The sequence below is a fragment of the Arvicola amphibius genome, chromosome 18 (genome assembly GCF_903992535.2).
Source record: "Arvicola amphibius chromosome 18, mArvAmp1.2, whole genome shotgun sequence".
Taxonomy (NCBI): domain Eukaryota; kingdom Metazoa; phylum Chordata; class Mammalia; order Rodentia; family Cricetidae; genus Arvicola; species Arvicola amphibius.
The window spans coordinates 28,498,660-28,526,196 of record NC_052064.1 but is presented as its reverse complement, the minus strand read 5'-3'; the positions used below and the strand labels follow the sequence as shown (position 1 = coordinate 28,526,196).

Sequence of the window (27,537 nt, the reverse complement as noted above, 5' to 3'; positions counted from 1 at the left end):
TTCTCTCATAGGTTTCGAAGGATTATTTTGAGAGCTGTATGTAACAGGCAAATGAGTAGTCACCCTAGGTGAGGGATCTCATTCCCTTTAAAAGTCTTGAGTGCTGGGGACAGAAAACTGATTGACGTTAGAGCTAGAAACCCAAGCGAACGCGCTGGCCTGTGCTGCACCCCAGATTAAGGCTCCTTCTGCCGGCAGCTCAAGGGAAAGCAGGCCCTTTCCGATCTTCTCTGCCTGCCGGAAGAGGCCTGGGGCCTAGAGCGCCGGCGGAACCCGAGTGCGCGGCCGCGGCGCGAGCCGGGGAGTTTTCTGGGGCGGACGCGTCTCTCCGTAGCGCCCGGTGGAGCCTGGGTGTTCCAGCTTTCCCGGTCCGCTACCCAGCGTCTTCCCCGCCGACATGTCGGGGTTCAGCCCGGAGCTTATCGACTACCTGGAAGGCAAAATCTCCTTCGAAGAGTTCGAAAGGCGGAGAGAAGAGAGAAAAACCCGGGAGAAGAAGGTGAGTCCCTGGGCCCCCGCTGCTCCTCGGTCTGGTTTCCCCGAAGCGGCCGGCGTGCGGAGCCCGGGGTGGGCGGGCGACTCGGGCTGGTTTCCTCTCCCAGAAACTCCGATTTTCATCCCGCACCCCCGAACTCAGCGCCTCTCAAGACATCCCCCCGGCTCACAAGCTGGCCTCGGTGGGCGCCAGCCTCCCGACTCCTTCGTGTTGTTCAGTGATAGCCCAGTGCTCTGTGGCTAACTGGAGCTGGAGGGGTCTGGAGCCACGGTTGGTCCGAAACCTGGTCTCGCCACTAGGTTGTCACCATGGACGCGGGGCACGTACGCGCCACTGTTCTCTAGGAACCGCACCCTTTGTTTTTGTCATATGTACAGCGGTCTTGGGGACCAAACCTCAAGGCCTCCAGCTTGCTGGACAGAACCCCCCTCCACTGAGCTACGTCCCAGACGTGCCCGTTTTTGATGAGTCTCGGTGGTGCAGTTTTATCTTAAGACATAAAAGTGAACTTAATTGCCTGACAGCAAGAACATCTTTTTGCTTTGCTTTTCAAATTTTAATAAATACCTGAACTTAAAAAATTGCTCTCACTGATTTGAAGGCCAGTCTGTTGACTTTTGAAGTTAGCCCGTGGTTTCTTACTGATTCGTGGCCGCCTAAGCACCCTGTGTTTTATTTATTTAAAGTGTTAGATGAATGAAATTCAAGTATTTTTTTAACTATCCTATACATATTTGCAAATGACTTACATAAGGTTAAGACTTAAGTACTTAGAAATACGCTGAAAGCATTCAAATTTAGATGCCACATCCCACAAGTGGAGGGTCAAGTTTTATAAAGGTAGCACAAATGCCCAGCCCCAGGCCGGGAGAGTTAAATCCGCATACGTTTTTGAACGGTTTAACTAATATTCAATCGCAGAGCCTTCCAGAAAAAGGAAAACCATCACCCCTAGAAAACCCGGAAGTCCCATCGTCATCAGGAATCGACTCTGCCAAATCCCAGGACAAAGATGGCAATGAAGGTGCGTGGAGTTCGTTTGCTGCCAGCTTTACATGCTAAGAGCCCTTAACCAAAGCGCTGCAGGAAAACCATTTGCTTTCACTGTAATGATAGCCTGCTTTTATCACCTGGTTTATCGGTGTTTGGCACATAGTGGCTGCTTAATATTTATTTTTTAAACGGTTGTGTGTCATGATGGATGTTTTGGTATAGTTCCAGTGCTGTGGGGTTTAAAATTGGTGCCCGTGTTTGTTTGGGGTCTTTTCATTGTCATTTGCTAAACTGACCTCAGTGGGAGAGTTCTTCCGGGCCGCAGCAGATTGTGCCGCTGTGCAGACTCCCATGCTTAGATGGCACTTCATATACGTCATCGTTGTTTTGGTGTGCTGCCTCGCTCCAGCAGCCAGACTGGATGCTTTTAGTCAGCACAGACTGGAGTCACCTGGACGGAGGGACCTGTTGGTTAGTAGACATGTCTGTGGGCCATTTTCTTGATTCCTGATTGATGTGGGAGGGCCCAACAGCCCAGCCCACTGTGGGTAGAGCCACTCCTGGCCAGGAGGTGCTGGGTTGTATAAGAAAGCAATCTTAGCAAGCTTTGGAGAGCAAGCCAGTGAGCACTGTCCCTGCATGGTCTCTGCTGCCGTTGTACCTCCAGCTTCTTGACCTCCTGCTCTGGCTTTCCTGGATGATGACCTGTCACCCTTAAACCACGTATGCCCTTTTTTCCTTAAGTTGATATTGGTTACTGTTTTGTCATAGCAACAGAAAGCAAACTAGGGCACAACCCTTAGCTTGTCATATCCAGATATTGTAGTTGGTTAGTACATCTGGACTAATTAAGCCCATCACAGCCTAAATGAGTATCTAAATGAGTGCAGATATTTATGTTTCTATTGATTGATGTATATTTCTACTGATCAGAATGCTGATCGCTGATCATATCCATTTGCCTCTGCCGAAACACTTGGGTGGCTTGTGTCAATTAGAATGTGACTTCATGTTTAGAGACCTGGTTGGTGAGCTAAGCTCAGCTCAACTTTGTGTGGTACTTTTGTCTTTGAACAAGTAAGCTTTTGCATGGAAAAGCTTTATTCCTGAGTTTCTGGACCCTGTTGGAAGAAGAGACAAGAAGACAGTATTGAGCTAGTGTCTCCCAGGCAAGTGGAGTAGGAAGGGGCTGAAGAAGCCCTGGCAGCCTGTGGGTCTTTCTGACCGGTTAGGGAAAGCCAGCTCTTCAGTAGATAGTCTTTGGGGTACACTTAACAGCCATCCTTAGTATTTAAGACCATTAGGCCTTTCATTGGGGAAAGAGGGAGTGGGAATGGGGTCAGCTGAGTCCAATTTTAGTTGATAAGAACTGGCTGGCCTCAGCTGAAGTCATCCCGTCAGTCAATTAGGGCTGATACTCCTCTTCCTCAGGATAGATTGTCCCGACTCTTTGGAGACTCTTGGTAGTGTAAGCATATATTCAGAGTAGATGACAGGTCTCCTTGGACAGGCTCTGGCAGAATCTACAGACTGAAAAGATGAGGTCTCTAGAATCGTGTCTTTTTCCTCTTTGATGTTTCTGAATACCAATTTTTAAGATAATTTCCTACTTACAACACAGACTGGGCATTTTAATTTCACCCGCAGTTCATTGCTGATTTATAAATCGACTGTCCAGTAATCCCAGCTACTAGGGAGACTGTGACAGATGGATCCTAGGTTCAAGACCATTCTGTGCTACAGAATGAATTCAAGGCCAGCTTGAACTTACTGAGACTCTGTCTCAAAAAGAAAAGGGGAGCTGAGGACACAACTCAGTGTGGAGTACTTCTCTGGCAGTGTACGCAAGGCCCTGGGTTCTTCCTTGCAACTTATATGAGTTTTTTTTAAAAGCCTTGTATCTAATAACTTTGCCAGGTAACTGTGTATTTTGGCAATTTGTGTATGTAGAATCTTTTGGATTATATAATATATCATCATGTCTTTTGTGAATAATGATAATTTTATTGCTTTTCTTAAGCATGTGTGCATATGCATGTGTACGTGTGCATGCGTGCCTGTGTGTGGAGGCCGGAGATGGACATTGAGTGTCTCCCTTTAGCACACTCCAGCATGATTTTCGAGATAGTTTCTCACTGTCTCAGCCATTGCTCTGTTGCTGTGAAGAGACACCACGACCACAACAACTTGTACAAAGGAAAGCCTTTAATTGGGGGCTTGCTTACAGTTTCAGGGTTTACTCCGCTATTGTCATGTCAGCAAGCGTGGTGACAGGTGGGGTGCTGAAGAAGTAGCAAGGAGCTGCATCCTGATCCAGAGAGAGAGAGGGAGGGGGAGGGGAAGGGAGAGGGAGGGAGGGGAAGAAGACAAAGGAGGGGAGGGAGGGAAAGGGAAGAGCTGAATCCTGGTCCTGGGGGGGGGGGGGGGGGGAAGGGGGGGGGGGCTGGGCCTAGGTGGGCTTTTGAAACTTCAAAGCCTACCCGCCCCCCCATCCTACCTCCCAAAAGGCCACATCTACTTCAGCAAGGCCACACCTCCTAATCCTTGGCGTAGAGTGCCACTTCCTGGTAATTAGCATTCAAGTCTGTGAGCCTGTGGAGGCCATTCTTATTTAAACCCCTGCACTCCCTAAACCTGGAGCTCACGGATTGGTAGATGAGTTGGCTGACAGGCTCCCACCCTGTTCTCAGCCTCAGGCCTCTCAGGTTTCAGTTGCAGGCTCCCTTCTGTCCTCACCTGTGCCTTGCGATGACGCTGTCTCCTTTCTCTGCTTGTCCCTGTTACTGTGTGTGCTTTTGCTTTTGCTCTTCCTTTGCTTGCATGTCTGGATGAGGCACAGAGGGGGAACCAGCCTTTCCTGCAGAGTGAAAGACGGCTTTGCTATAGCTTTCTTTTCTTTTTTTTTAATATTTATTTATTTATTTGTTTGTTTGTTTATTATGTATACAATATTCTGTCTGTGTGTATGCCTGCACGCCAGAAGAGGGCACCAGACCTCATTACAGATGGTTGTGAGCCACCGTATGGTTGCTGGGAATTGAACTCAGGACCTTTGGAAGAGCAGGCAATGCTCTTAACCTCTGAGCCATCTCTCCAGCCCCAGCTTTCTTTTCTTTTTGGGGCGTGGGGAGGGTGTTCATTGCCATTACTTTCAGGTTTGTTTTTGCTGAGGTTAGGAATTTGTGCTCCATGAACAGGCAATTTTTTAAAAGTTGTTTTACTGATTTCCTACCCCCACAACTTCAATGTACCATTCCTTAGGAGAAACATCCGATGGAGTGAGTAAGTCAGTTCACAAAGTATTTGCTTCCATGCTCGGAGAAACTGAAGATGATGAAGAAGAAGAGGAAGAAGAAGAGGAGGAGGAGGAAACTCCTGAGCAACCCACCGCAGGCGATGTGTTTGTGTTGGAGATGGTTCTCAACCGTGAAACCAAAAAAATGATGAAAGTAAGTTGTTCGTTATTCTAGTCCTTATAAAAATGATGAAAGGAAGTTGTTCATTATTCTAGTTCTTATAAAAATATAAGAAAGTGACACGGCCACTGAGCAGGAAGCTCTCAGTTACACAACAGTCAGAGCAAAGACTGGGGGGAAACTGCCTGTTACTCATTTCTTTCTTTCTAACTTTTAACTTTTATTTCATATATGTGTGTAGTTTCTGCCCACCAGTAGCTCCCAAATAAATACACTGAGGCTCATATTAATTAAAAATGCTTGGTCAGTAGCTCATGTTTATTACTAACTAGCTCTTACAACTTAAATTAACCCATTTCTGTTAATTGTTGTGTTGCTACGTGGCTTGTGGCTCTACCTGTCCTCCAGCTGTCTTGCTCCCTGTGTGTCTCCTGGTGAATCTACTGACTCCGCCCTTTATCCTCCCAGCATTCTCAGCTTGGCTGTCCTGCCTATACTTCCTGCCTGGCTACCAGTTCTTTGTTAACCAATGAGTGTAATACATATTGACAGTATACAGAAGGACTCTTCCACAGCATGTATGTGTTGTATTTACATCATTTCCCACCTTGTCTTCTCCTTTCAACCCCTTCCGTATCATCTTTGTGCCCCCTCTAAAGTCACAGCTCTCATTTTTCTTGTTACGTGTGTGTATGTATGTGTGTGTGTGTGTGTGTGTGTGTGGGAGAGAGAGAGAGAGAGAGAGAGAGAGAGAGAGAGAGAGAGAGAGAGAGAGAGAGGAGAGAGAGAGAGAATAAATATATTAGTACAACTTGCTGTGTTCATTTAATGTTGCTCTTGTGTCTGTGTGTTTAGGGCTGACTGCTGACTGCTCGGGAGTGGTAACCTCTCAGGGTTACTAATCTGATTTTCCCTCCCTTTCTCCCTTTCTCAGCAGCACTTATTGCTGTAGCTCTTCATCTAGGGCTGGGGCCCTGTGAGATCCCCCATCCACATTGGCCTGTCAATTGGCACTGTTATAGGGCTGGGACCCTGTAAGATTCCCCCCATCCACATTGGCCTGTCAATTGGCACTGTTATTTTTCAGGTATTACTTAGGTAACCATACACTGCCATATGTAGAAGACACTGTTTCTCAGCAGACATCTGGTTCTCTGGCTTTTAAAACTCTTCCCACTCCCTATCTGCAGTGTTCCCCGAGCCTTAGCTGTAGGAGTTGTGCTGTAGACTGCCGTTTTGACCACCTGTGGCTTTCTGTCATCGTTCCTTATGCTGCAGAAAGAAGCTTTGTTGAGGGTGAGAACTGCACTTACCTGTGCATATAAGCAGGGCTATTTAGAACCTGGAGTTATGCTGGTTTAGGAAAGTAAGCTCTTCTAGATTCCATGGCTCCACCAGCCGTGAGGAGCTGCCCACGTTTACAGAACCAGGCATGCATTCCCTTTGGTTGGATGGGATTAGTCCGGTAAGGTGGCTGCTGTTTGCCCAGAATATATAAGTGCCATTATTGCACTTCCCAGAGTATCTTGCTGTCCTGGTCATAGTCGTGGTTTGTAGGTTGCACACTGAGTATGACTGTTTATTGGATACTATGAGAGCTTGTCTCCATCTGTCAGAAGTGTGGTTTGTCTTCAGCAAGAGAGTCTTACCTTCAATTTCTTGTAGGCAACCAAGGGCCAAGGAAAAAGCCTGTGTTGTTTTGTAGGAGTGGGGTGAGGGTGGGGCCTTTTGTACTTTTCTGACCAACGACTCAAAAGGACACTTCTATATCTGGCATTGGGGTTTTTGTTAGATAAACTATCACTCTTGGGGGGAGCATTATCACCCTTAGTGGGATAACTTCATTAAATACACACACACACACACACACACACACACATACACACACACATGTTTTAAGTAAACGTATCGCTGTGAATCGTATGGCTTTTTCAAGCATCTTTTGTGCCGCCTACCCCTCTTCCCTGGTAAGTCTTCCTCACCTCCTTTTCCCGTTTCCCTTTCATAGCACCTGCGCCCTGCTATTCCCTTTGCTAGGTGTAGTGCCCTTCCTCTCCTGCCCGGTAAACGTTTCACATGTCCGAGTTACTCCAGGCTGTAGACTCACGTCTGAAGACTTGGAGCTGGGATCCATAAATAAGAGAGAACATGTGGCGTTGGTTTTTCTGGGTCTGGGCTACCTGCTCAGCATACTGTCTTCTCGTTTCATCCATCTACCTGCATATGACATGATTTCATTTTCCTTCCTAGCCGAAGGAAACTATAGTGTTCCATAGTGTGCATACACCACATTTGATTTTTAATCCACCTGTTCCAGGCCATTTGCATTATTTCTTGCCTGTTGTTACTAGAGCGTCAGGTACCACGGTGAGGAATTACCTGTAGAGTAGGGTCCCTGGGGTATGTGCCGAGGCGTAGTCTAGCTGAGTTATGTGCTACATGTGTTTTTAGCTTTTTGAGGAGTCTCCACACTGCTTGCCAGAGTGGCTAGGCCAGTTTACCAGCAGTGGCTCCTCCCTGCCCTTGCTCCGCCCCCGTCCTTGACAGTTGCTGTTTTGTTAATTTGTGCCATTCGGATTAGGGTTAGGTAAAATCTCAAAGTTGTCTTTATTTGCATTTTTCTAGTAGATAAGGATGATAAACACTTCTTGAGATATTTCTTAACCACTTTTATTCCTTTTGAGAACTCTGTTCAGATTTCAAACCTATTTCTTTTAATTAAGTCATTTGTTTTCTTTTTTTGAGTTCTTTAATATATTCTGGTTATTAATCCTCTACCAGATGAGTAATTGACAGTCTCCCCCACTCCATTGGTTTCACTTGGTTGATGATTTTCTGTACTATGGCCTTCGGGGTTTTTTTTTTTTTTTTTTTTTTTGGTTTTTCGAGACAGGGTTTCTCTGCAGCTTTAGAGCCTGTCCTGGAGATAGCTCTTGTAGACCAGGCTGGTCTCGAACTCACAGAGATCCGCCTGCCTCTGCCTCCCGAGTGCTGGGATTAAAGGCGTGCGCCACCACCGCCCGGCTGGCCTTCGGGTTTTATGAGGTCCCTGTTTCCTGTATTAAGGCCTCTGGTTTTATGAGGTCCTACTGGTCAGTTGCTGGTCTTAATTCCTCGGGAGATGGATCCTGTTGAGGAAGTCCTTCCCACACTTGCCATGTTTCTTCCGGCAGTCTCAGTTGAGGTCTGATCATCTGGAGTTAGTTTTGTGTGGGTGGGATTTGGGTTAATTTTATTCTATGTGTGGACATCCAGTTTTCTCAGCATCTTTTGTTAAAGATGTTTTTTCTCCAGTGTATGTCTTCTGTGGACTCCTGTTTGGGTGTTGTGTTTGATCAGTTGGTCTGCATGTCTGTCTGTCTGTCAGTGTCATACTGTTCTTGTTATTATAACTCTATAATATATCTTGAAATATAGAAGGGTAACCCTTCAGCATTGGCTTTTTTCTCAGCATTGCTTTGGCTATCCGGGTTTTTGTGTTCATATAAGCTTTAGGATGGTGATGGTGTTGATATTTCCCCCTATTTCTGTGAAGAACCATTAGGGTATTTTGATTGGGATAGCATTGAATCTATAAAATTGCCTTTGGTAGAATGGTTATTTTTACAATATTCTGCCAATCCATAAATTGGAGGTCCTCCTGTCTTAATCTCTTCAGAGGTTTAAAGTGTCATTGTAGAGGTCTTTTACTACCTTAGTTAGGTGTATTTCTAGAGATTTTCTTTTCTTTGAGGCTACTGTGAATTGTTATTTATTTCTTATGCTTCATTTTGGAGAAATTTTATGTAAGACTATTTTGTTCTTATGTCAAATGTTTTGTAGTTTTGCTATTGAAAAACCTATAACTCAGTGGGGTTTTGTTGTTGTTTACTGAGTTTTGTTTCTGATGAATTTCCAAGAAGGACTTTCTAGTAAGTGTTCTGTATGGAATGACACGTGATCTAGTAAGTGTTCTCGTACGGAATGACACGGGATCTAGTAAGTGTTCCCATACAGAATGACACGGGATCTAGTAAGTGTTCTCATACGGAATGACACAGGATCTAGTAACTGTTCTCGTACGGAATGACACAGGATCTAGTAAGTGTTCTCGTACGGAATGACACGGGAACTAGTAACTGTTCTCATCCGGAATGACACAGGATCTAGTAAGTGTTCTTGTATGGAATGACACGGAATCCATTTTATTGCATGATGATACTGTTGTATAGGTCAGCAGCTCACTAATTCCTGGCCATTTGACAGTTTGTATTTAATTGTGCTATGAACTTTCAACTGTAGGAAGGTTTTTGTTTTGTTTCTTTTTGTTTTTATTTACTTATTTTTTTGGTATTCCTCTTTGGAGAATATCAAAATAATTTTGAACTTTCCTGCATTTGAATTTTAGCTTGTTTTGTGTAATTAGACATAAAATAAAGGCAATTAGAATTATAATGACTAAGTGCCTTGTTCTGAGTTTAGAAGATTAGAAGTTTTAGAGTGAAGTTCCCATTATGTTTTCTATGTGGGTTTGGATTGAAATCTCAGCTTTATCTTAATCTCCATGTTGTTTTCCTCTGAACAGGAGAAGAGGCCTCGGAGTAAACTTCCCAGAGCCCTGAGAGGCCTCATGGGTGAAGCCAATATTCGCTTTGCTCGAGGAGAACATGAAGAGGCGATATTGATGTGCATGGAAATCATAAGACAAGGTGTTTTTGGCAGAACTTTATTGATAATAGCTAGTTGATTGATGTTTTTAGCAAGTGGGGAAGCGTTTGATTGTGCTGTTTATGTAAAATCCATTCAGAAGCGAGGGGTGGCTGTGGTAATAGCAGCTGCTGCTTTTCACATGGATAGGAGTTACTGGAAAATGGAAGATCAGTAATGTCTTCTAGATCTTTCTGGCCCCTCCCTCCTTTCAGCTTTTCATTTTAGGTTTTTTAGCCTTTTATAGCATTCTTCTTTTCCTCCTCCTCCTCCTCCTTTTCCTCCTCCTCCTCCTTCTTCCTCCTCCTCCTCCTCTTCCTCCTCCTTCTTCTTCTTTTCCTCCTCCTCCTGTTATTATTATTATTATTATTATTATTATTATTATTATTATTATTATTATTGATTTTTCAAGATGGGGTTTCTCTGTAGCTTTGGAGCCTGTCCTGGAACTAGCTCTTGTAGACCAGGCTGGCCTTGAACTCACAGAGATCCGCCTGCCTCTGCCTCCCGAGTGCTGGGATTAAAGGCGTGCGCCACCACCGCCCGGCTTATTATTTCATCTCATAACTGTTTATTTTGGAAAACACTTTGACTTTACTCTACAACAGTTGTTGAGATTTTTTTTCCATGAATAATATTTTAGGAATATAGATTACCCATCTCATTTGACACCCAAGACTGAGGTGCTGTCTGGTCCCCTATGTGCAGGTCCCCATGTGCAGGTCCGCGTGTGCAGGTCCCCCCGTGTGCGGGTCTCCCCGTGTGCGGGTCCCCCGTGTGCAGGTCACCCCCCCCCCCGTGTGCAGGTCCCCCGTGTGCGGGTCTCCCCGTGTGCGGGCCCCATGTGCACAGGTCCCCCATGTGCGCAGGTCCCCCGTGTGCAGGTCCCCGTGTGCAGGTCCCTGTGTGCATTCTTTCTCATGGTGGAGGAGTTTGCAGCAGTGCAAGTTCAGCCACACCAGTGGATGTGCTGATGCTTCCTGGGTGAAACACCCGAGTTTTTAGGCCATATTTGCCTTGGGAAAAAGAGATTTTCACAAGGAAGGTGTGGCAGAAAGGAGAGTTTTCTTGAAATTGTATTTCGTTAAAAGAAAATAATGCTTTAAAAATGATGCTGGGTCTGATGGTGCTTGCTCTTAGTTTCTAGAACTAGGGAGGCTGGCCGGGTTCTCAGGTGACCAGCCTGATCTATGTAGTAAGGTAGCAAGAGCCCACCTCGAATACAGACGAAGGCTGAGCGTGCTTGAAAGCAAAGTGTAGTATAGCTCCGTGTTTTCAAAGTTGTGGTGAATCGTTTTTATAGTTCTGTTGGAATGATCAGAGCTTAGATAGTGGAAAAAGTCTGCAGTTTGAACGGTAGTGTCCGTACCAGCTTAAGCCTGTTCCATTAGCCAATGAAATTTCTTTTGTTTTTATTCTTTTAGCTCCTTTGGCTTATGAGCCATTCTCCACGCTTGCCATGATATACGAGGACCAAGGTGACATGGAGAAATCGCTACAGTTTGAGTTGATTGCTGCACATTTAAACCCCAGTGACACAGAAGAATGGGTTAGGCTGGCAGAAATGTCTCTGGAACAAGACAATATTAAGCAGGCTATTTTTTGCTATACAAAAGGTAATGCCATTTTTCTTGTGTAGGTGGAAAGAAATTTTTTTTCTGTTTTGTTTCATTAGTTGTTACATGCATTTATTCTCTTGTATGTTGTTACTCCAACCGTATTTCTCTCTTTTTTTTTTCCAAGAACTTTATATATGAGAACTGCATCTGCCTTTCCTCTTCCCTCCTTATGCCGCCCTCCAGATTCATGCTCACCTCTCAGAGAGAGAGTGTGTGTACATAAATGTATAAATACACAAATCCTGCTAAGTCCATTTAGCTTTACTTGTATGGCCATGTGTCCAGGGCTAACCACTTGGGATAGGAAAATACCTCCCTCCTCCCTCAATACCCACTGGTCCCTGTAGATCTTCTAGGGGTGGGGCTGTATGGAATTTTCCTGAGCCATGTGGTCATATCAGCTGCTGCCATTATGCTGGTCTTGCTCATGGGTGCATTTTTCATGTTGTGTCTGGGCTACCGTCTCACAGCGGACACCCTGCCTTCTCTTCTGTGATTTCCCCTGAGGCTTGGGTGTGCAGTGGTGTGCAGGTTGTGCTGCCAGAACTGTTAGGACGTGATAGTTGTTTCTCTCATTTTTTTGAACAATGCTCCACGACCAAGTATATTTGTTCCTCATAGTCTGTTACAGCATCTACCTGGTTCTCAGGTTTATTTGTGACTTGCTTTGTATCGCGTTGACTATAGCATAGAACTTGAGGTTTTCCACTGAGGTCGCTGCTCTCTCAGGCTGTTAGCGTTTATGGCTGACTGACGAAAGGCAGGTGACCGTGGAAAGCCAAGTCTGGATAGATTTATTCCAGAATAATTTTCACGTTTCCAATGGCAAACTGTTTATTACATTTTTGAGGTAAGTCACACATCTTTTCATAAATATGTAACTTTTTATTCCTCTTTTTTTTATAGCTCTTAAATATGAACCTACTAATGTCCGTTACCTGTGGGAGAGATCAAGCCTGTACGAGCAGATGGGTGATCATAAAATGGCCATGGATGGCTATAGGCGTATTTTAAATCTTCTGTCTCCGTCTGACGGAGAACGCTTTATGCAGCTGGCCAGAGATATGGCAAAGTAAGTTTGAAGTGAAATGTATATACATATATGCCTTTATTAGTTGTTTGCAAATCAAGGCTATTTGAAATAGAATATATTTTACATTGAGGTCCAAAGAAAATTTTTGTTTTCTGTGTTTTATATTTGTCCGGTTATAGTGTTGTTTTTTGGTTTCCAAGTTAACTGTGTGATTGCTTAGAAAATTTCTTATGTGAGATTGTATTTCTAGGGCTCAGACACTGGAAAGCGAGGTGTATCTGCAAGGGGATTTAGACTCCAGGGTTCTGTGACTTAGCTGAAGTTGTATGTATTTGCGATTTTTTTTTACAGATGATTTTTTTTTTTATTGCAGTGTGTCAATGAGATCTTTGTGGTCTGCACTGTCTCTGGTCCTCTTGAGTCGGTACTAGAACAGAATGTCTGGTGCTGGCCGTTCCTGTCACAGGCTCTTTCTTTACAACACTGCTACAGCATGTCCTTCTCCCACTGTGCTGCGAAGCAGAACAGAGCAGGATGCGTGTGGCTAAGTGACATTCCCTGCTGTCCTTCTGTTTGAAGACCACGGTGCAAGCATTTCATCCTGGGGTTCACTGTCTTGATTTTGGCATATTAGGATTATCCCGTTAGCTCTGGGCCTTGTGTTCTGATGCTGTTTAGCTGTGAGCTGCCCCTCCCTCCCTCCCTAAGGACAGTAGACAGACATTTCCACGTTAGTCAGGGAAGCAGCTCTGAACTGATGGCTGATGGTGTGTCGTGAGCACGGAAGGTCTGCCTGGATAACCTGCCCGTAAGTTTGCAGCGACTGCAGGGCGTGGTCTAATAGACCCGAGGAGTTCTCAGGTGGCTTGTGATGATCCCCTTGTTTTTCACGTGAATTATATGTGCAGAGGGACAATGGCCAGTTGATTGATAAGGCTTCGCTGTGGTCCTCAGTTACTCTCCAGAAACATTCACTGACTGTGTCTTACATAGGTACTGAACAACTAGGAAAAGTTCTCTGTCCTCACACAGTCGATAGCCCTGTGAGGGGAGATGGGCAGTAGTCAGATAACAGCCAGGTATTACTGTATCACGTGATAGGTGAGGACGGGAGCAGGGAGAGGGGGTAGGAGTACAGGGTATGGAGTGTGCTGTCACAAACAGTGTGGGGGAAGGGAGCCGCTGCTGAGGGAAGAGGCTCCAGCGTGCTGGGGAATAAGAGGGAGGACTGTGCGTTAGGGTAAGCACAGCAGCATAGCAGAGAAGTCTCAGGAGTGAAGCAGCCGGCCCTTTGGGCTCTGGGAAGGACTGGCTTTTACTCTAAATGAGTTCAAAGTTGCTGAAGGGTCTGAGTAGAAAAGTGACATGATTTGACTTTTAAGTGCATCAATTTTGGTTGCTCTTTTGAGCAAAACTTGGAGTGGTAAGGGCAGACAGGATGACAGAAAATTACGGAAATGATGCTTGGGAGGGAAAGTCGTACTTAATCAGGGCAGAAGCAGCAGAAGGCATAAGAGTGATGAGATTCTTGATGAAACTTAAGAGTTCAGCTAGAGATGGATGTGGTAGATATGGGTGTGTGCGTGGGCTCACGTGTACTGGAGGGAAGGAAGGTGGCGATATCGGGTATGTGTGTACATGTGCACAGGCTTGTGTGCGCGCGCTCATGTGTACTGGAGGGAAGGAAGGTGGGGACATTGGGTGTGTGTACATGTGCATGGGCTTGTGTGCGTGTGCTCATGTGTACTGGAGGGAAGGAAGGTAGGGATATCGGTGTGTGTGTACATGTGCACTGGCTTGTGTGCGCGCGCTCACGTTTACAGGAAGAAAGGAGGAGAAGATGGTAAAGAAAGCTCTGAGGAAGGGCTGACTCTGAGTTATTCCAGCCTTTAGACATCAGGGAGAAGAGAACTTAGCCAGCAGATGAAAAGACAATGCCCAGTGCAGGGAAGAAGGGAAGAAGGTGGCGTTCCCGACTCACTGAAGAGAGCATGTCAGTGAGGGCGGGTGTCCTTGTGAAGTAAGGCAGGCAGGTCCCAAGGAGCGAAGACTGAGGTCCGGCGCTGAGGGTTAGCTACCTGGAGATCTTTGGTAATGTTGGCATAGCGGGGCCTGCGTCAGGTGTTTCTAACTTGTCAGTCTCTAATCCAAAGGAATTGATGGCAAGGGAACTTTATTCAAAAGGAAAAACGTGCAGACCAGAAAGAAACTCTGCAGGCCACATGAGTGAGAAAGTATCTAATTGCCCAGGTTTTTCCATTTGGGGTTCAGGAGAAGGAGTTTGGTTGTTTTGGTCGTTAAAGACCATAGTTGGACAGTTCTGTTTTGACTGGTAGATAGGTGATGTATTCACTTTTTACTGCACCTGTCCCTACCGTGATGTATCTGATTTTAACGATATAAGCAGTCCAGTTATGCATAAAGCTAAGCTGGTAAGTAGGGGTTCCTCCAGGACACTTGCTTGACTGCACGTTCACCCAGCTGACTGCAGCAGGCAGAGGTGTTGCACAGGAGGGCCTGTTTGTACAAGAAGTCCTTGTGATACTAAATAATCTGATTTCCAAGCCTTTGAACATTTGCTAAATGTGGAAGACTGGCCTGCCACATGCCAGGCGTTTTTGCTGCAAAGAATGAGAACCCAGCACTGGTGACATTCATAGTTCTTAGCTTTTTTCTGTTAGCAACAATTCATTGTCAAAGGAGCAAAGGAGGAGACCCAGAGATGAAGAAACTGGAGCTGACTCAGGACGCCATGAAGAGATTGACTTTTATTTACTGGAGTGGCAGGGTCACTCCAGTGATTTGAATCCAGTATTTGATGGAGGCTGTACCTGTGTGTTAATTTACTGTCTGGTGTTCCCTACACTACACAGCCTGCTGAAATAAGTAATTCTGTTCTTTGGGCTAGCTCCTTTTTCTCTAATGCCTTTTTAACAAAGCATGGTAAATTGTATTCCTTGTTGCTTGTGTATTTCTGCACTTAAAAATTAGTATTCCTGTCTCGAAAAACAAAAAAAAAAATTAGTATTACTATGCTTTAAGTACCTAGGAACTCTTCCAGGTTCTCCTCACATTGGCTCCACCTCCTATCATTGCTCGGCTGTGCATAACAGAGCTTATAATAAAGGTGGAGGGACAGTGGGGACTGGTGCCATGTTTATTGTAGAAACCTTTCCCTCTCTCTAGCACTTGGTGCCACAGCCTATGACTGACAAGTTTGAAAATGTGTAAGTGTAGTGTATTGCATGTTTTAGAATTCAGAGTAATGCAGACTTTTTTATAATTGAACTTAATACAAAGAACAAGAAAATGAATCTGTTTAAATTTATAAAACATCCCAAGCAAAAGTAAAATTACACAAAGCTAGAGAATATCTTTAATTGCGTGTCACTCACAAAGAGCACTTTTAGTAAGCAACAGAAATCAAGGAAGCACCCCGACTCCATCAGCGATTTAGTTTCCCTGGAAACGGGAAAACAAAAATGCTGCAAGTGTGTCTGTTGCTGGGGGAGGAGGAACGCAGTATTTATTATGTGTGCAGTGTTCTGCCCACATGTACCCCTGCAGGCCAGAAGAGGGCGTCGATCTCATTACTGATGGTTGTGGTTGGTGGGATCTGAACTCAGGACCTCTGGAGAGCAGTCCGTACTCGTAACCTCTGAGCCGGCTCTCCAGCCCAGCTACTGTAATTTTAAAGTCCTTTCTCCCCTAAGTTTCAAGAAACTGAAATCACTTTATTATTGAAGGTCCTAAGCAAGACGTTGAGTTTTCTGGTCAGAGTTAAGCACTCATCGACTTGGCCCTCACTGTTTTAGGAGTTACTATGAAGCCAACGACAGCACTTCAGCTATAAACATCATTGAAGAAGCGTTCTCAAAACACCAAGGCTTAGTGTCCATGGAGGATGTCAACATAGCAGCTGAACTGTATATTTCCAACAAGCAGTATGACAAGGCTTTGGAGGTAGGAACGTTCTCGTGCGTCTCCTCTAGGTTTAAAACCTGTGCTTATGTTGCAGAAATGCTTTGAAATTAGCATCTGTCATTTTAATTATTTATTAAAGTATGCAAAAGTATTAATTAAACTAAGTGGAAATAATAGATTTCTAGATTCCGTATGGAGTATAAAATGTAATTATATGTTAAGTGATATTACTGCTGTACAGCCCAAGAGTGTCTGCGCTCTGTGGTAGTGGGACTCAGTGGAGCGACTCCCGCTGGAGAAAGCAGGTCGGTTTGCTGTCGAACTGGTGCATCTTTGGTTGTAGTCGGTGTGATATGATGTCAGTGTTCTACAGCTAGGATTTCTTATTTCAGAAAGGTTCTTTTTTTATATACCATTTTATATTGTAAGAAGTATTTGAAATATTCACAAAAAGATTTTTTATACATAACTTTTATTTCTCTCTTTTTTAAAAATTTCTTTAGGTAATTACAGATTTTTCTGGAATTATCCTAGAAAAGGAAACTCTGGAAGAAGGCACCTCAGAAGAGAATAAAGGTTGTAGTTAACTTCATGTAGGAGCATGAGCATAACCCTCTTACTAGGTGTGGGTCTCGTTGGTAATGTTCTCAGAGCATGTGCACGGCAGGATTCCGGTTTTCTTATACTGGCTTTTATGGAATCTTTTCTTTCTTCCTTTTTGCAGTGCTAAGGCTAAAACCCAGAGCCTGTGCATGAAGGACAAGCATTCTACACTGAGATAGACTGCTAGTCCTTAGTTTGCAAGCAATTTAAAAAATAACATTTTGAGTTTTTATTTATTAATAGGCTCACTTGAACTTGACATTTCTCTTACTTTTGTTTATTTTGTTCTTTTTTTTTTTTTTTTTTTTGACTCTTTTAGTTAGGATCTTACTCTGTAGCCTAACATGGAGCTTACCATGTAGCTCTGGCTGGCCTCAAACTCATGGCAATCCTCCTGCCTCAGTCTTCAGGTGCTGGGAGTTGTTCATCACCATATTCGGCTCCTATTATTTATCGTTAGAAGAAAAACAAGTTTACAGTCATTCTTTATATTTTTCCTTCCTTTCTTCCCCTTTCTTTTCTTTTTTCTATCTTTTTATAAGACAGGTGCTTGCTATGTAGCTCTTGCTAGCCTCAAACTCAACATCCGCATGCCTCTGCCTTCCAGGTGCCAGAATTGTGTCACCATGCCTAGCTTAGTCATATTTTTTGGTTTAGACTTTTTTCTTCTAAAAATTATATTTTTGGGCTAGGTATGATGTTGCTTACCCATAACTACAGTCTCACAATGGAAACCATGTTCCTATGACTGGGTAACTCAGACTATTAATTTATGGCAAATTCTGTAAAACAGATGAGATTACTTAATTTGCCAGTAACTTACATTTCAGCCTACTATTGAAGGCACATCATTAATATCATGAACAGTTTAGGAAATGGAAGCAAACTGACTTGTAATTTGAAATAAATATAGATTACAATTCCTTTAATTTCCCAGAACTTAAACTTGTCTTGCTATAATAAAGTTTTAGAAAGCAGAAAAGTGACCCCTTCTATAACCTCTCGAGTAAAGTCTAAAGTGAAGCTTTTGAATTCAAGAATTTAAAAAGAGAGGTTTCCTATATCCTGGTCATTTTTTATCTTTCTAATCCTCTGAAGTCTGATAAAAGGTGTGGGAATTTGCTTATGTCTGGGCTAAGTCGATACTAGGAAAAAGGCAGGATGAGTACAAACACAGACAGACTGGAGGAAGCTGCTGACTGTAGTCGAGAGTGAGCACTGACTGGGTCTTCCCCTAGAGCTGTGGGGATTCGCACCTTATGTATACAGGCTGAAGCTGCCTTAGGCAGCTTTCCATGCGAGCTTGCACGTAGGAATGAACGCCTTGTCGGTTGGTTCCCCAGCTGCTGAGACCGTCACCTGTTCTATCCCTGAGAGTGTGCCCATAGACATCACGGTGAAGCTGATGGTCTGCCTGGTGCATCTCAACATCCTCGAGCCACTCAACGTAAGTAGCACGGGGGCCATGCCCACCGCATAAGCACCGTAAGATAATAATAATCCTGTCAAGTCCATGGTCTCCGTCAGATGACTAGAAATTACGAGACCTTAGATTTTCACATTTCTTAGTGATGGGGAGGGCACGGTAAACGTCACATTACTTCCATAAAAAGGACTTATAAAAACAAAGCGTTTTGGAATTGGGCTTGGAATAATTTTCTTTTAAAATGAAAACAAGATCAGAAGTTGTGGTTAGCCCCTAGGCAGTCTATAATTGCCATATCTGCTCTCTGTTTCTGACTTTGGAACAAGTATTTCATAAAAAATGTATTAGACATCTGCTTTGTTGACCTTTGGATAAGGTATTGAGTAAAACAAACCTTCCCTTCTCTGGTAGATCATTTGCTATAAGAGATTAAATACATTCATAAAATATGTAAGTTATCGGGTGGTGAAAAGTGTTCTGAAGGAAAAGAAGTCTACAGAATGGAGGAATGGGAGAAGGCCGTAGGGGATCCCCTGAGAAGGTGCCATCTGAACAACAGCTGAGGGAGTGGCTCTTCAGATTCCTGCAATTGCAGGGAGCCCAAGGCACAGACTTGATTGGCTGTTCAGAGAACGCACTCCCCAGTGAGCTCACTTCCTAGCCACTGGCCCCTTAATAGGACCATACAGCAATGAGTGAATGAATGAATGAGTTTGAATCTTTTTAATGGAAATAGAGAAATGAGCAGAGAAATTACATTAAGCTATTTTTGTTAGTCCTTCCTGCTTTTTTGGCTTTCGTCACGTAGCTGATAAAGATGTGTGATTGTTTACAATGAGTGTTTAACCTCTGGTTTTATTTGGGGTTTAGCCTCTCTTGACAACACTGGTGGAACAGAATCCTGAAGATATGGGTGATCTCTATCTGGATGTGGCTGAAGCTTTCCTGGATGTCGGTGAATATAATTCTGCACTTCCCCTGCTCAGTGCGCTGGTTTGCTCTGAAAGATACAACCTTGCAGTAGTTTGGCTTCGGCATGCAGGTAACGCTTCAGCTGTGGGAGGAAACTGTTTTAGTCTCCACTCCCAACACGGTAGTCATTATAACATAGAATATCCATGCCAGTGGTTCCGGTCTCGTGTAGCTGGGAGACTGGTTTGTACTGCGGTTGTCTTGCTAGATTACCAAGTGTCAGCATCCTTGTCAGCATCCCTGAGCAGTCACTCAAGGGATACTAAGGCCCGCTCCTGACGTGGGCAACATCAAAGCCACAGAGTTCTCTCTAGAGGACAGTAAATTTACCTAATGACGTTGACTTTGCGGGAAACCATGAGGGTGATAACGTAAGAAAGCTGACATGCCCCTTAAACACCTGTCCTTCACTTGCCGTAATCATGCATTTTAGAACTGTGTTATCAGATAGGAACAACATTTTTTTAGAGAGTTTTTATAAATGTATGTTTAATGTTATTTGGAGAGAAAATAGTTGATGTGCTTTTCCATTCTATTTGAGCCCCCGTGCTCAAGATTAACCTATTAATCATTTTATTTTATTGTGGTTAAATCCATAGTAGTCTGAAAATAAGTTATTCAGAGTAGAGAAAGCAACCAGATCTCTTAGACATACAAAAATAGAAGATAATCTGATAGGATGTCATAAGTAAGAAGATTTATTAAGGCTGGGCCTGGTGGTGCACACCTGGGGAAAAAGGCAGGTGGATTTCTCTGAGTTTGAGGCCAGCCTGGTCTACATCCAGTTAACTCTAGGCCATCCAAGGCTACGTTGTGAGACCCTGTCTCAAACAAACAGACAAGCAAAACAAAATCCCCCAAAGAAAAACAAAAAGACATTAACAGAACAGTTTTCATTTAATGTTAGAAAGCTGTACCAAATATTGAGAGAAAGAAGCAAGTCCTCTGTACCTGGAGAAGAAATAGTTGGCATGTTAGAACGTAGCTCACATCACAGGTGGGATCTAGGAAAATTCATCTTGTTATTGTTATTAAGAAAATGTTTTTTGCCGAGCGGTGGTGGTGCACACCTTTAATCCCAGCACTTGGGAGGCAGAGGCAGGCGGATCTCTGTGAGTTCAAGGCCAGCCTGGTCTACAAGAGCTAGTTCCAGGACAGGCTCCAAAGCTACAGAGTAACCCTGTCTCAAAAAACCAAAAACAAGCAAGCAAAAAAAGAGAGCATTTTTCTATTTTGAAGAGTAGACATGAATGTAATAATACCTTTAAACCAAGTCACCTTTGTGGGGTTTGTAAAGGAGTCATGGTGCACTGGGCTGCCCCGTGATTAGCAGTAGACGCTTGGAAATCCTTTCTCATCCTGATCGTGTTTTTCACTGCTTTTTCTATTTGAAGCCATGCAGCTTGAAGTCAGTGAATTGCGTCTGTCAGCTGAGTTGTAGTGGAAATTAAAGCTTCGGTCATCTAAAAATCAGGGAAGCCCATTAGAGGCTTTGATAGCCATGGTGTCGCGTGAACTGACTGTCATGGTGGTCTGGTCGCCGTTCCAATCTGTTCTTGAGATTTAGCCGGCCACGGTGGCCGGGAGACATTTGAGGAACCAGTTCGAGGAGGACATTTCAGAGGTCATCTAAGGAGATGTGGTGGAGATGCTAGGACAGAGGAAGAAAGAGTTCTCAGAGTGCCTCCGAGTTCAGATGATTGAGCGCAGTGGATGGCGAGGGGTTTCCTGCTGAGGACTCCTGTGGAGCAGTGGAGTGGGAGAATGGGAGGCAGTTAATACTGGGGTTTACAAAACCAGGGAACCCAATAACAGTGTGAGTCAAGTGGTTATGGGGGAGCAGAGAGGGAAGAGCTGGGGAGTCACCTCTCCATGGGCTCGTGATGCCGTGTGAGGAGGGAGCTAGCTTACTGTTGCCAGTACCCTGGATTTTATAAAATCCTAATGTAAGTTACATAGACAGTTAATGCTGTCAGCAGTCACTGTGCCATAACAAGCAAGTCTGTGTATCAAGCCGGCTCTCCCAGTCCTGAACTCTCGGCATGTTAACATGTTTCCTGTGGCATGACCGGCGTGTATGTTATTATATCGCATCTGGATGCCAGTGAGGACATGGGGAATGCTTAAAACAGTACCGAGTGAGCAAGGACTCATCCAGTTGACTCTAGACGCTGACTCCATTCTTGTAGCAGTTTAGTTCTGAGGCCAGGCCTGGCGTCCAGCTCACCCCGTAGAGTGCTGGCCTTGTATGCGTGAGGCTCTGGCTTGATCTTTACCCCCAGGGAAGAGAGCAGCAGAATGGCCAGTTGATCGCTCAGTTAACAGAGTAGGAGGGAGGCTATCGTCGGAGTACATTGTTTGAGAGAAGAATACATTTTTTAAAAAGAAAACATAAGTACGAACAATATATATCCATCCCTTTATTGTTACAGTTTCCTTCTGTTGCGCTAACAGTTCTGTAAAGTAGTAAAGTCCTGCCAGCGGAGGAAGTGCTCGGAGGCTGGGCGAGAAGGTTGCAGATTTGAGAGCAGCCTATGCTACATAGTGAGACGCTGTCTCAGAAAGCAAAATAAAAGAAAATTACTAATTAAATTTGAAAAGCAATAGTTTTGTCCAGTTTACAACTTGAGAATTAAACGTCTTTGCTTTACCGTCCTAGAATGTTTGAAGGCCTTGGGCTACATGGAGCGCGCTGCCGAGAGCTATAGCAAAGTGGTGGATCTCGCCCCGCTGCACCTGGATGCAAGAATCTCACTCTCCATCCTTCAGCAGCAGCTGGGGCGTCCCGAGAAAGCCCTGGAAGCTCTGGAGCCGATGTATGACCCAGACACGTTAGCCCAGGATGCGAATGCCGCACAGCAGGTAGGCCACGGCACTGGGTGCTTTCTGCCCAGCGCATACTGCTTGAGAGCCTTTGCCTCGGTTTTTACGGCTACTGCCGAATTTTTTGTTTAGTGTGTTAATTTAGTGGGATTTGTTTTGACATGTGTGTTGTATGTACTAGTAGCATGAGTGTGTGTCTGTTTGGAGATCAGTGGTAGATGAAGTGTGTTGTATGTAGTAGTTAGTGTGTATGTGTGTTGGATGTCAGAGGCAGATAACGTGTGTTGTATAGACTAGTTAGTGTGGATGTGTGCATGTCTGGCGGTCAGGCAGATAGCATGTGTGTTGTATGTAGTAGTTAGTGTGGATGTTGCATGTTTGGAGGTCAGGCAGATGACCTGTGTGTTGTATGTACTAGTTAGTGTGGATGTGTGTGTGTGTGTGTGTTTGGAGGTCAGAGGCAGATGGCATGTGTGTTGTATGTAATAGTTAGTGTGGATGTATGTGTTGTATGTAGTAGTTAATGTGGATGTATGTGTTGTATGTAGTAGTTAGTGTAGATGTTTCGTGTTTGGAGGTCAGAGGCAGGTATCGGGTATCTTTCCTAGGTTTCTCCACAGTCTCTCACTGAACTTGAAGCTCTCATCGCTTTGGCTGGCCAGCGAGCTTCTGTCTCTGTGCCCCGTGCTGGGATGAACCCACTTGCCTGACTTTTTACTGGGTTCTCGGGTCTCCATTTCCCTAGCCTCCAAACTGAGTGGTTTTGAAAAACAATTTCGTCTTAAGTTTTAGTCATTTTTTATTAGGTATAAATTATAGCTTAAAGTGTTAGGTTTTGATCTTAAAACAAATGCTTGTACAGTCTAGTTTCTAAAAAAAAAACCTTATTTCTTCAAGTAAAACCATTCTCATTAGATTCGTCTCAGCAGTCCCGTCATGTGCTTGCTTCTCTAGGAGCTGAAGCTGCTGCTTCACCGGTCTACGCTGTTATTCTCTCAAGGGAAAATGTACGGTTACCTGGACACCTTACTAACCATGCTGGCCATGCTTCTGAAGGTGGGGAGAGACTTTTCTTTAGATTAGCCCTGCTCATTTTAAAAGTGCTTAATTTTTGATTTAAACAGAATGATAGCTTTGTAATCGTGCCTCTGTATTAAACATTTTAAAGGGAAAAGCAGGTAAATATGAGACTTAGAAATTAGTGATATAAGACTAGGAATGCTTTATAACAACAGGGATTTACTCCAGGGCCTTGTATGTATTAGGCAAGTACTCTCCTATTGAGCTATATCCAGCCCTAAGATTGGTAATATAAGCTTGATTGTAGAAAAAGTGAAATAAAATCTTTAAGTCTACTTATCTTGAAATATGGGAACTCAAGAATTACCGATTATTAGCCCCATAGACAGTAGTATGTATGTATGTACTAACTGGGTCATTTTGCAAAATTGTTGTGCATGTTTGCACATCCATTCTGAGTCTGGGTTTTTTTTTGTTGGTTGTTTTTTTGATTTTGTTTTTGAGACAGGGTTTCTCTATAGCTTTGGAGTCTCTCCTAGAACTCACTCTGTAGACCAGGCTGGCCTTGAACTCACAGAGATTGCCTGCCTCTGCCTCCGGAGTACTGGGATTAAAGGTGTGTGAGTCTGTTTTTGCAGGGAAGAGACATGCATTTCCTCTCCCTCTCCTGCTCTGCCTGACAGTGTCCCCTGATAATGTGTCTGTAGTGACAGAAATTCTTTTGATAAGAAAAATAGATCAATTCATTCTACTTGTAGGCACTTAAAATATGGAGTCATTTGCTGAAGCGCTTTCAGCCTGGTGTGGTACTTGTGGGTCGTCGGTCTTACTGTCTAAGTTACTGGCTAAGCAGCAGCTCATAATCTTTTACTCAGGTCGCAATGAATAGAGCCCAAGTTTGTTTGATATCCAGTTCCAAATCTGGAGAAAGGCATCTCTACCTTATTAAAGTGTCAAGAGATAAAATATCAGACAACAATGAGCAGGAAACATCAAATTATGATGCAAAAGGTAATTGCTTCATTTGTTTTACATAAAACTTGACTGAATTGAAAAGGACTGAGGTAATGCCTGATAATAAATGAAAATTATAATCTAAATCTGCCAGGTATAACCAACTCATTGTTAAAAGACAACTGCAAATACTTTTAAAAATTAAAAGCAAAATATCTACTGGATGCTTCTCTGAGAAACAAAGTAAACCAGTTTTGACCTTTTAGGAAGAGGTTAGATGTGCAGCGACTTCGGTCACGCTGGTTCTGCTGTGTTAGAACCCTTTATGACAAAGAAACTCTCTGCAGAAACCCTCCAAGTCACGGGACTTTAAAGACATCTAGCTCGTGCGGGAGAGGGCTGGGTGTTGAGTGCAGTGGTTACTCAGACTGACGAGGCTGGAGACGGCAGTTGCTAGCACAGCACTGATTGACTGTGAGGACCGGCTCTGGAGGCCAAGAAGGTGGAGTCAGGACCTGGGCTCCAGCTGCTCGTGAGCCCAGCTGTCTCCTCAGTTCGTGGATTCTGGGTTTATTCCAGAAGCTTCTCGTGGCATGTAGTTTGGACATGTTTCCCTAAATTATTTTTCTGCATGTAAAACCTACCTTTTTCCTTCCTCATTTCAGGTCTGCTGGCTTTTCTTAGTTTGGTAAGATTACTAATTTCATCTTAGTGGTGACGGCATCCGATTGGATGTCTATGTAACATGCAGCTTTGTAGGGCTGGGGTCAACCCGGGCCTTGCACATGCTGGGCAGGTCCACCCAAAGGTCCTGTCTGTCCTACATGCAGCTCTGCACTCTGTATTTTCACACAGGATTATCTGAGGTTAGTCTGCCCTCTCTATGCTGATGTGGAGAATGTACAGTAGTCCACTGGATAGCAGTCTATAATATACCAGTTATTTCTTTATATTCTGGTGCGTGGATAGTAATGTGGAGTGGGCATCTTCATATACAGGTCTGTCCGTGTTTTCACTATTTAACATAGATTACCGGAAGAATAGTTGGTAGCTCAGGCAGTGCAAATCTGTTTGCCTTTCCTTTCCTCTCCCCTCCCTCTGTTTTTCTGTTTCACTGTCAGGGACTGAACTGAGGGGCCAGAGCAGCTAGGTAGGCCCTCTGCTACTGAGCTGCCGTCACCAGCCAGTCCTTGTCCCTCCCCTCCCTCCTCCCTCCCTGCTCTCCCTGCTCTCCCTGCTCTCCCTCCTCCTAAATTGCTTTGGCTTGTCTTGAACTTGCCGTCAGCTCAGGCTGCCCTTGTTAGCACTCAGGATGATGAAGTGGGAGGGTGCTGAGATTTACAGGTGTGCACCACCATATCTGCCTTGCTATTTTTTAATGTAATTTTTAAAAGGAGACTGATAAATGGACAAATGAAAAAGATGTTAAAGGCAAAGTGAAATTTTAAGGCAGAGAAAATTGAGATTTGAAAAAGACCAATAAAACCCAAATCTGTACAGTGTGGCAGTCACTTTCCAAACATCAGAAGGCTGTGTGCACTATGTGTATTTAGAAGACCGTGGGCATCCATGGAGAAGATGCTCATTCCCCCAAGGGCAGCGTGAGACCAGCAAAGGCACGTGGGGTGAGTGACTGCAGTCATGAGAGTCGACTGCCACACTAGGTTGTGGTCGTTCAGGACTGAAGGACATAGGACTGAAGGACACAGGACTGAAGGAGTCTACACAAGCAGCCACTCTTCTTGTCCCTGTCGGGCCGTCAGCAGGTTAGAACGAGGACTCGGGACTGCTGTGTCTGCAGCTGACGTGTCCCGATTGGTTTCTGTTGTCTCGTTCTAGCAATATTTGCTGTGCTCACAAGCGTCTTGCCCAAAGAGGACTGGTGGAACCTTCTCCTGAAGGCCATCTACACCCTGAGTGACCTGTCCCGGTTCCGGGAAGCCGAGCTGCTCGTGGACACCTCGCTGGAGTACTACTCCTTCTATGACGACAGGCAGAAGCGGAAGGAGCTGGAGTACTTCGGCCTGTCTGCTGCTGTTCTCGACAAAAACTTCAGAAAGGCATATGACTATATCAGGTGACTTTCCAGTCTTAAATCATATTTCAGATATTCGTGTGTGTGTGTGCGCGTGTGCCTGAGTGTATGCATATGTACCACTGTGCAGGGGCTCATGGAGGTCAGAAGAGGGCACCAGATCCCCTGTAGCTGGAGTTACACATGGCTGGCAGCCATCATGTGGGTGCTGGGGACTTGATTCTCGGCCAGGGCGACGGTGCTCTTAACCACTGCGCCCTCTCCACCCCCAGTCGTATTTAACTCTGTTTCCTGGTGGCACTGTGTACTTGGCTTAGGCTCTCACATCAGAAATTAATAAGCTGTTTTGTTCCCAACGCTCCTGTGGCCCGTGGCTCAGTTCACTGCTGATTCTTAGGTAAACTCTAGAGCTGGAGTTCTCAGGTTCGGGCTCCTGACATTCCCTGGTTTGTGACATCAGGCTCCCATTTGTAAAGGGCTCCCACTGTTGTTAGGATTAAGTGGCTTATTGCACAGTGCCCGGAGCGCTGTTCATCAGTCACTGCTTACGGCTCTCTAGCGACAGGAAGCTGGAGGCAGGTACAGCAAGCCAGTAGATGTTTTTCAAAATCAAAAACAAGATAAATGCTAACTTAAGCAGTATTTTCTAGGGAACAAAATCTCTCATTATATAAGAAGCTTTGCTTTTCCTTACTGCGGGATAGCACTAAAGGTTTTTATTCTTAAACTTCCTTATTTCTACATTCTTTGCCTCATTTGCTTTCTGCTGTTGTAGGGTAATGGTAATGGAAAATGTCAATAAGCCCCAGCTGTGGAATATTTTCAATCAAGTCACCATGCACTCCCAAGATGTAAGACATCATCGCTTCTGCCTCCGTCTAATGCTGAAGAACCCAGAAAATCATGCTCTGTGCGTTTTAAATGGACACAATGCATTTGTATCTGGGAGCTTCAAACACGCACTTGGTAAGTGTGCTGACACCTGATTGTTGGTACAGTGGTCAAGGGCTGGGCTTCTGCTCTGGTGCAGAGCAATCCTTAAACAGACGTAAGAACCTATCGTAGAGATTATTTTGAACATTCAATGAGTTAATATAAAGAAATCTTTAAAACAAAGTCTGCTATGTAAGAGTGCTTCTAAGTACAAATAATAATCGTGAGAAAAGTTTTGTTGTCTTTAGAGGTCAGGTAGGTCTAAGGTCAGCAGGTTGTTCCTGCTTAGGGTTAGAAGTCATCAACTGGCAGCCATGTGCACACATGCGCATGCTCACATGAACACCATCACACACCACACACATTCTCCCTTTACTTTGAAAACAGATTTAAGGTCATAAGTACATCATCATACTGCTAAATTATTTTAGAAGTATTCTATGTAGAAATGTCTGTCTTGGCTCAAGGTACTCTATCATCTAGATAACACTTATGAGGATACTTTCTAATAGCATTGTTGTACATTGTTATAAGGTTTAAGCTAATGATATTAGGGTCTTCATATGCATTAAAATCAGTGGTGCTTGGTTTTAAAAATATGAGT

At 44.3% G+C, this 27,537-nt stretch overlaps 1 protein-coding gene across 2 annotated transcripts in view; it reads left to right on the top strand.

Annotated features, from left to right (window-relative positions):
* The first annotated feature begins 325 nt into the window (after positions 1 to 325).
* The window catches only part of Gtf3c3 (general transcription factor IIIC subunit 3), a 29,888-nt gene continuing 2,676 nt past the window's right edge, over positions 326 to 27,537 (top strand). Inside the window, exons 1-15 of one of the 2 annotated variants that reach the window (XM_038315432.1) lie at positions 326 to 499; positions 1,418 to 1,520; positions 4,751 to 4,938; positions 9,470 to 9,593; positions 11,016 to 11,195; positions 12,105 to 12,282; positions 16,059 to 16,206; positions 16,671 to 16,743; positions 18,114 to 18,217; positions 19,067 to 19,238; positions 21,828 to 22,030; positions 22,946 to 23,047; positions 23,887 to 24,022; positions 25,805 to 26,042; positions 26,776 to 26,966. In XM_038315432.1, coding sequence (XP_038171360.1) covers positions 398 to 499; positions 1,418 to 1,520; positions 4,751 to 4,938; positions 9,470 to 9,593; positions 11,016 to 11,195; positions 12,105 to 12,282; positions 16,059 to 16,206; positions 16,671 to 16,743; positions 18,114 to 18,217; positions 19,067 to 19,238; positions 21,828 to 22,030; positions 22,946 to 23,047; positions 23,887 to 24,022; positions 25,805 to 26,042; positions 26,776 to 26,966 — 2,242 coding nt within the window. In that variant the 5' untranslated portion in view covers positions 326 to 397. Of the gene's footprint in view, positions 500 to 1,417; positions 1,521 to 4,750; positions 4,939 to 9,469; positions 9,594 to 11,015; positions 11,208 to 12,104; positions 12,283 to 16,058; positions 16,207 to 16,670; positions 16,744 to 18,113; positions 18,218 to 19,066; positions 19,239 to 21,827; positions 22,031 to 22,945; positions 23,048 to 23,886; positions 24,023 to 25,804; positions 26,043 to 26,775; positions 26,967 to 27,537 lie in introns of both variants that reach the window. The other variant, XM_038315431.1, reaches the window with a different exon arrangement.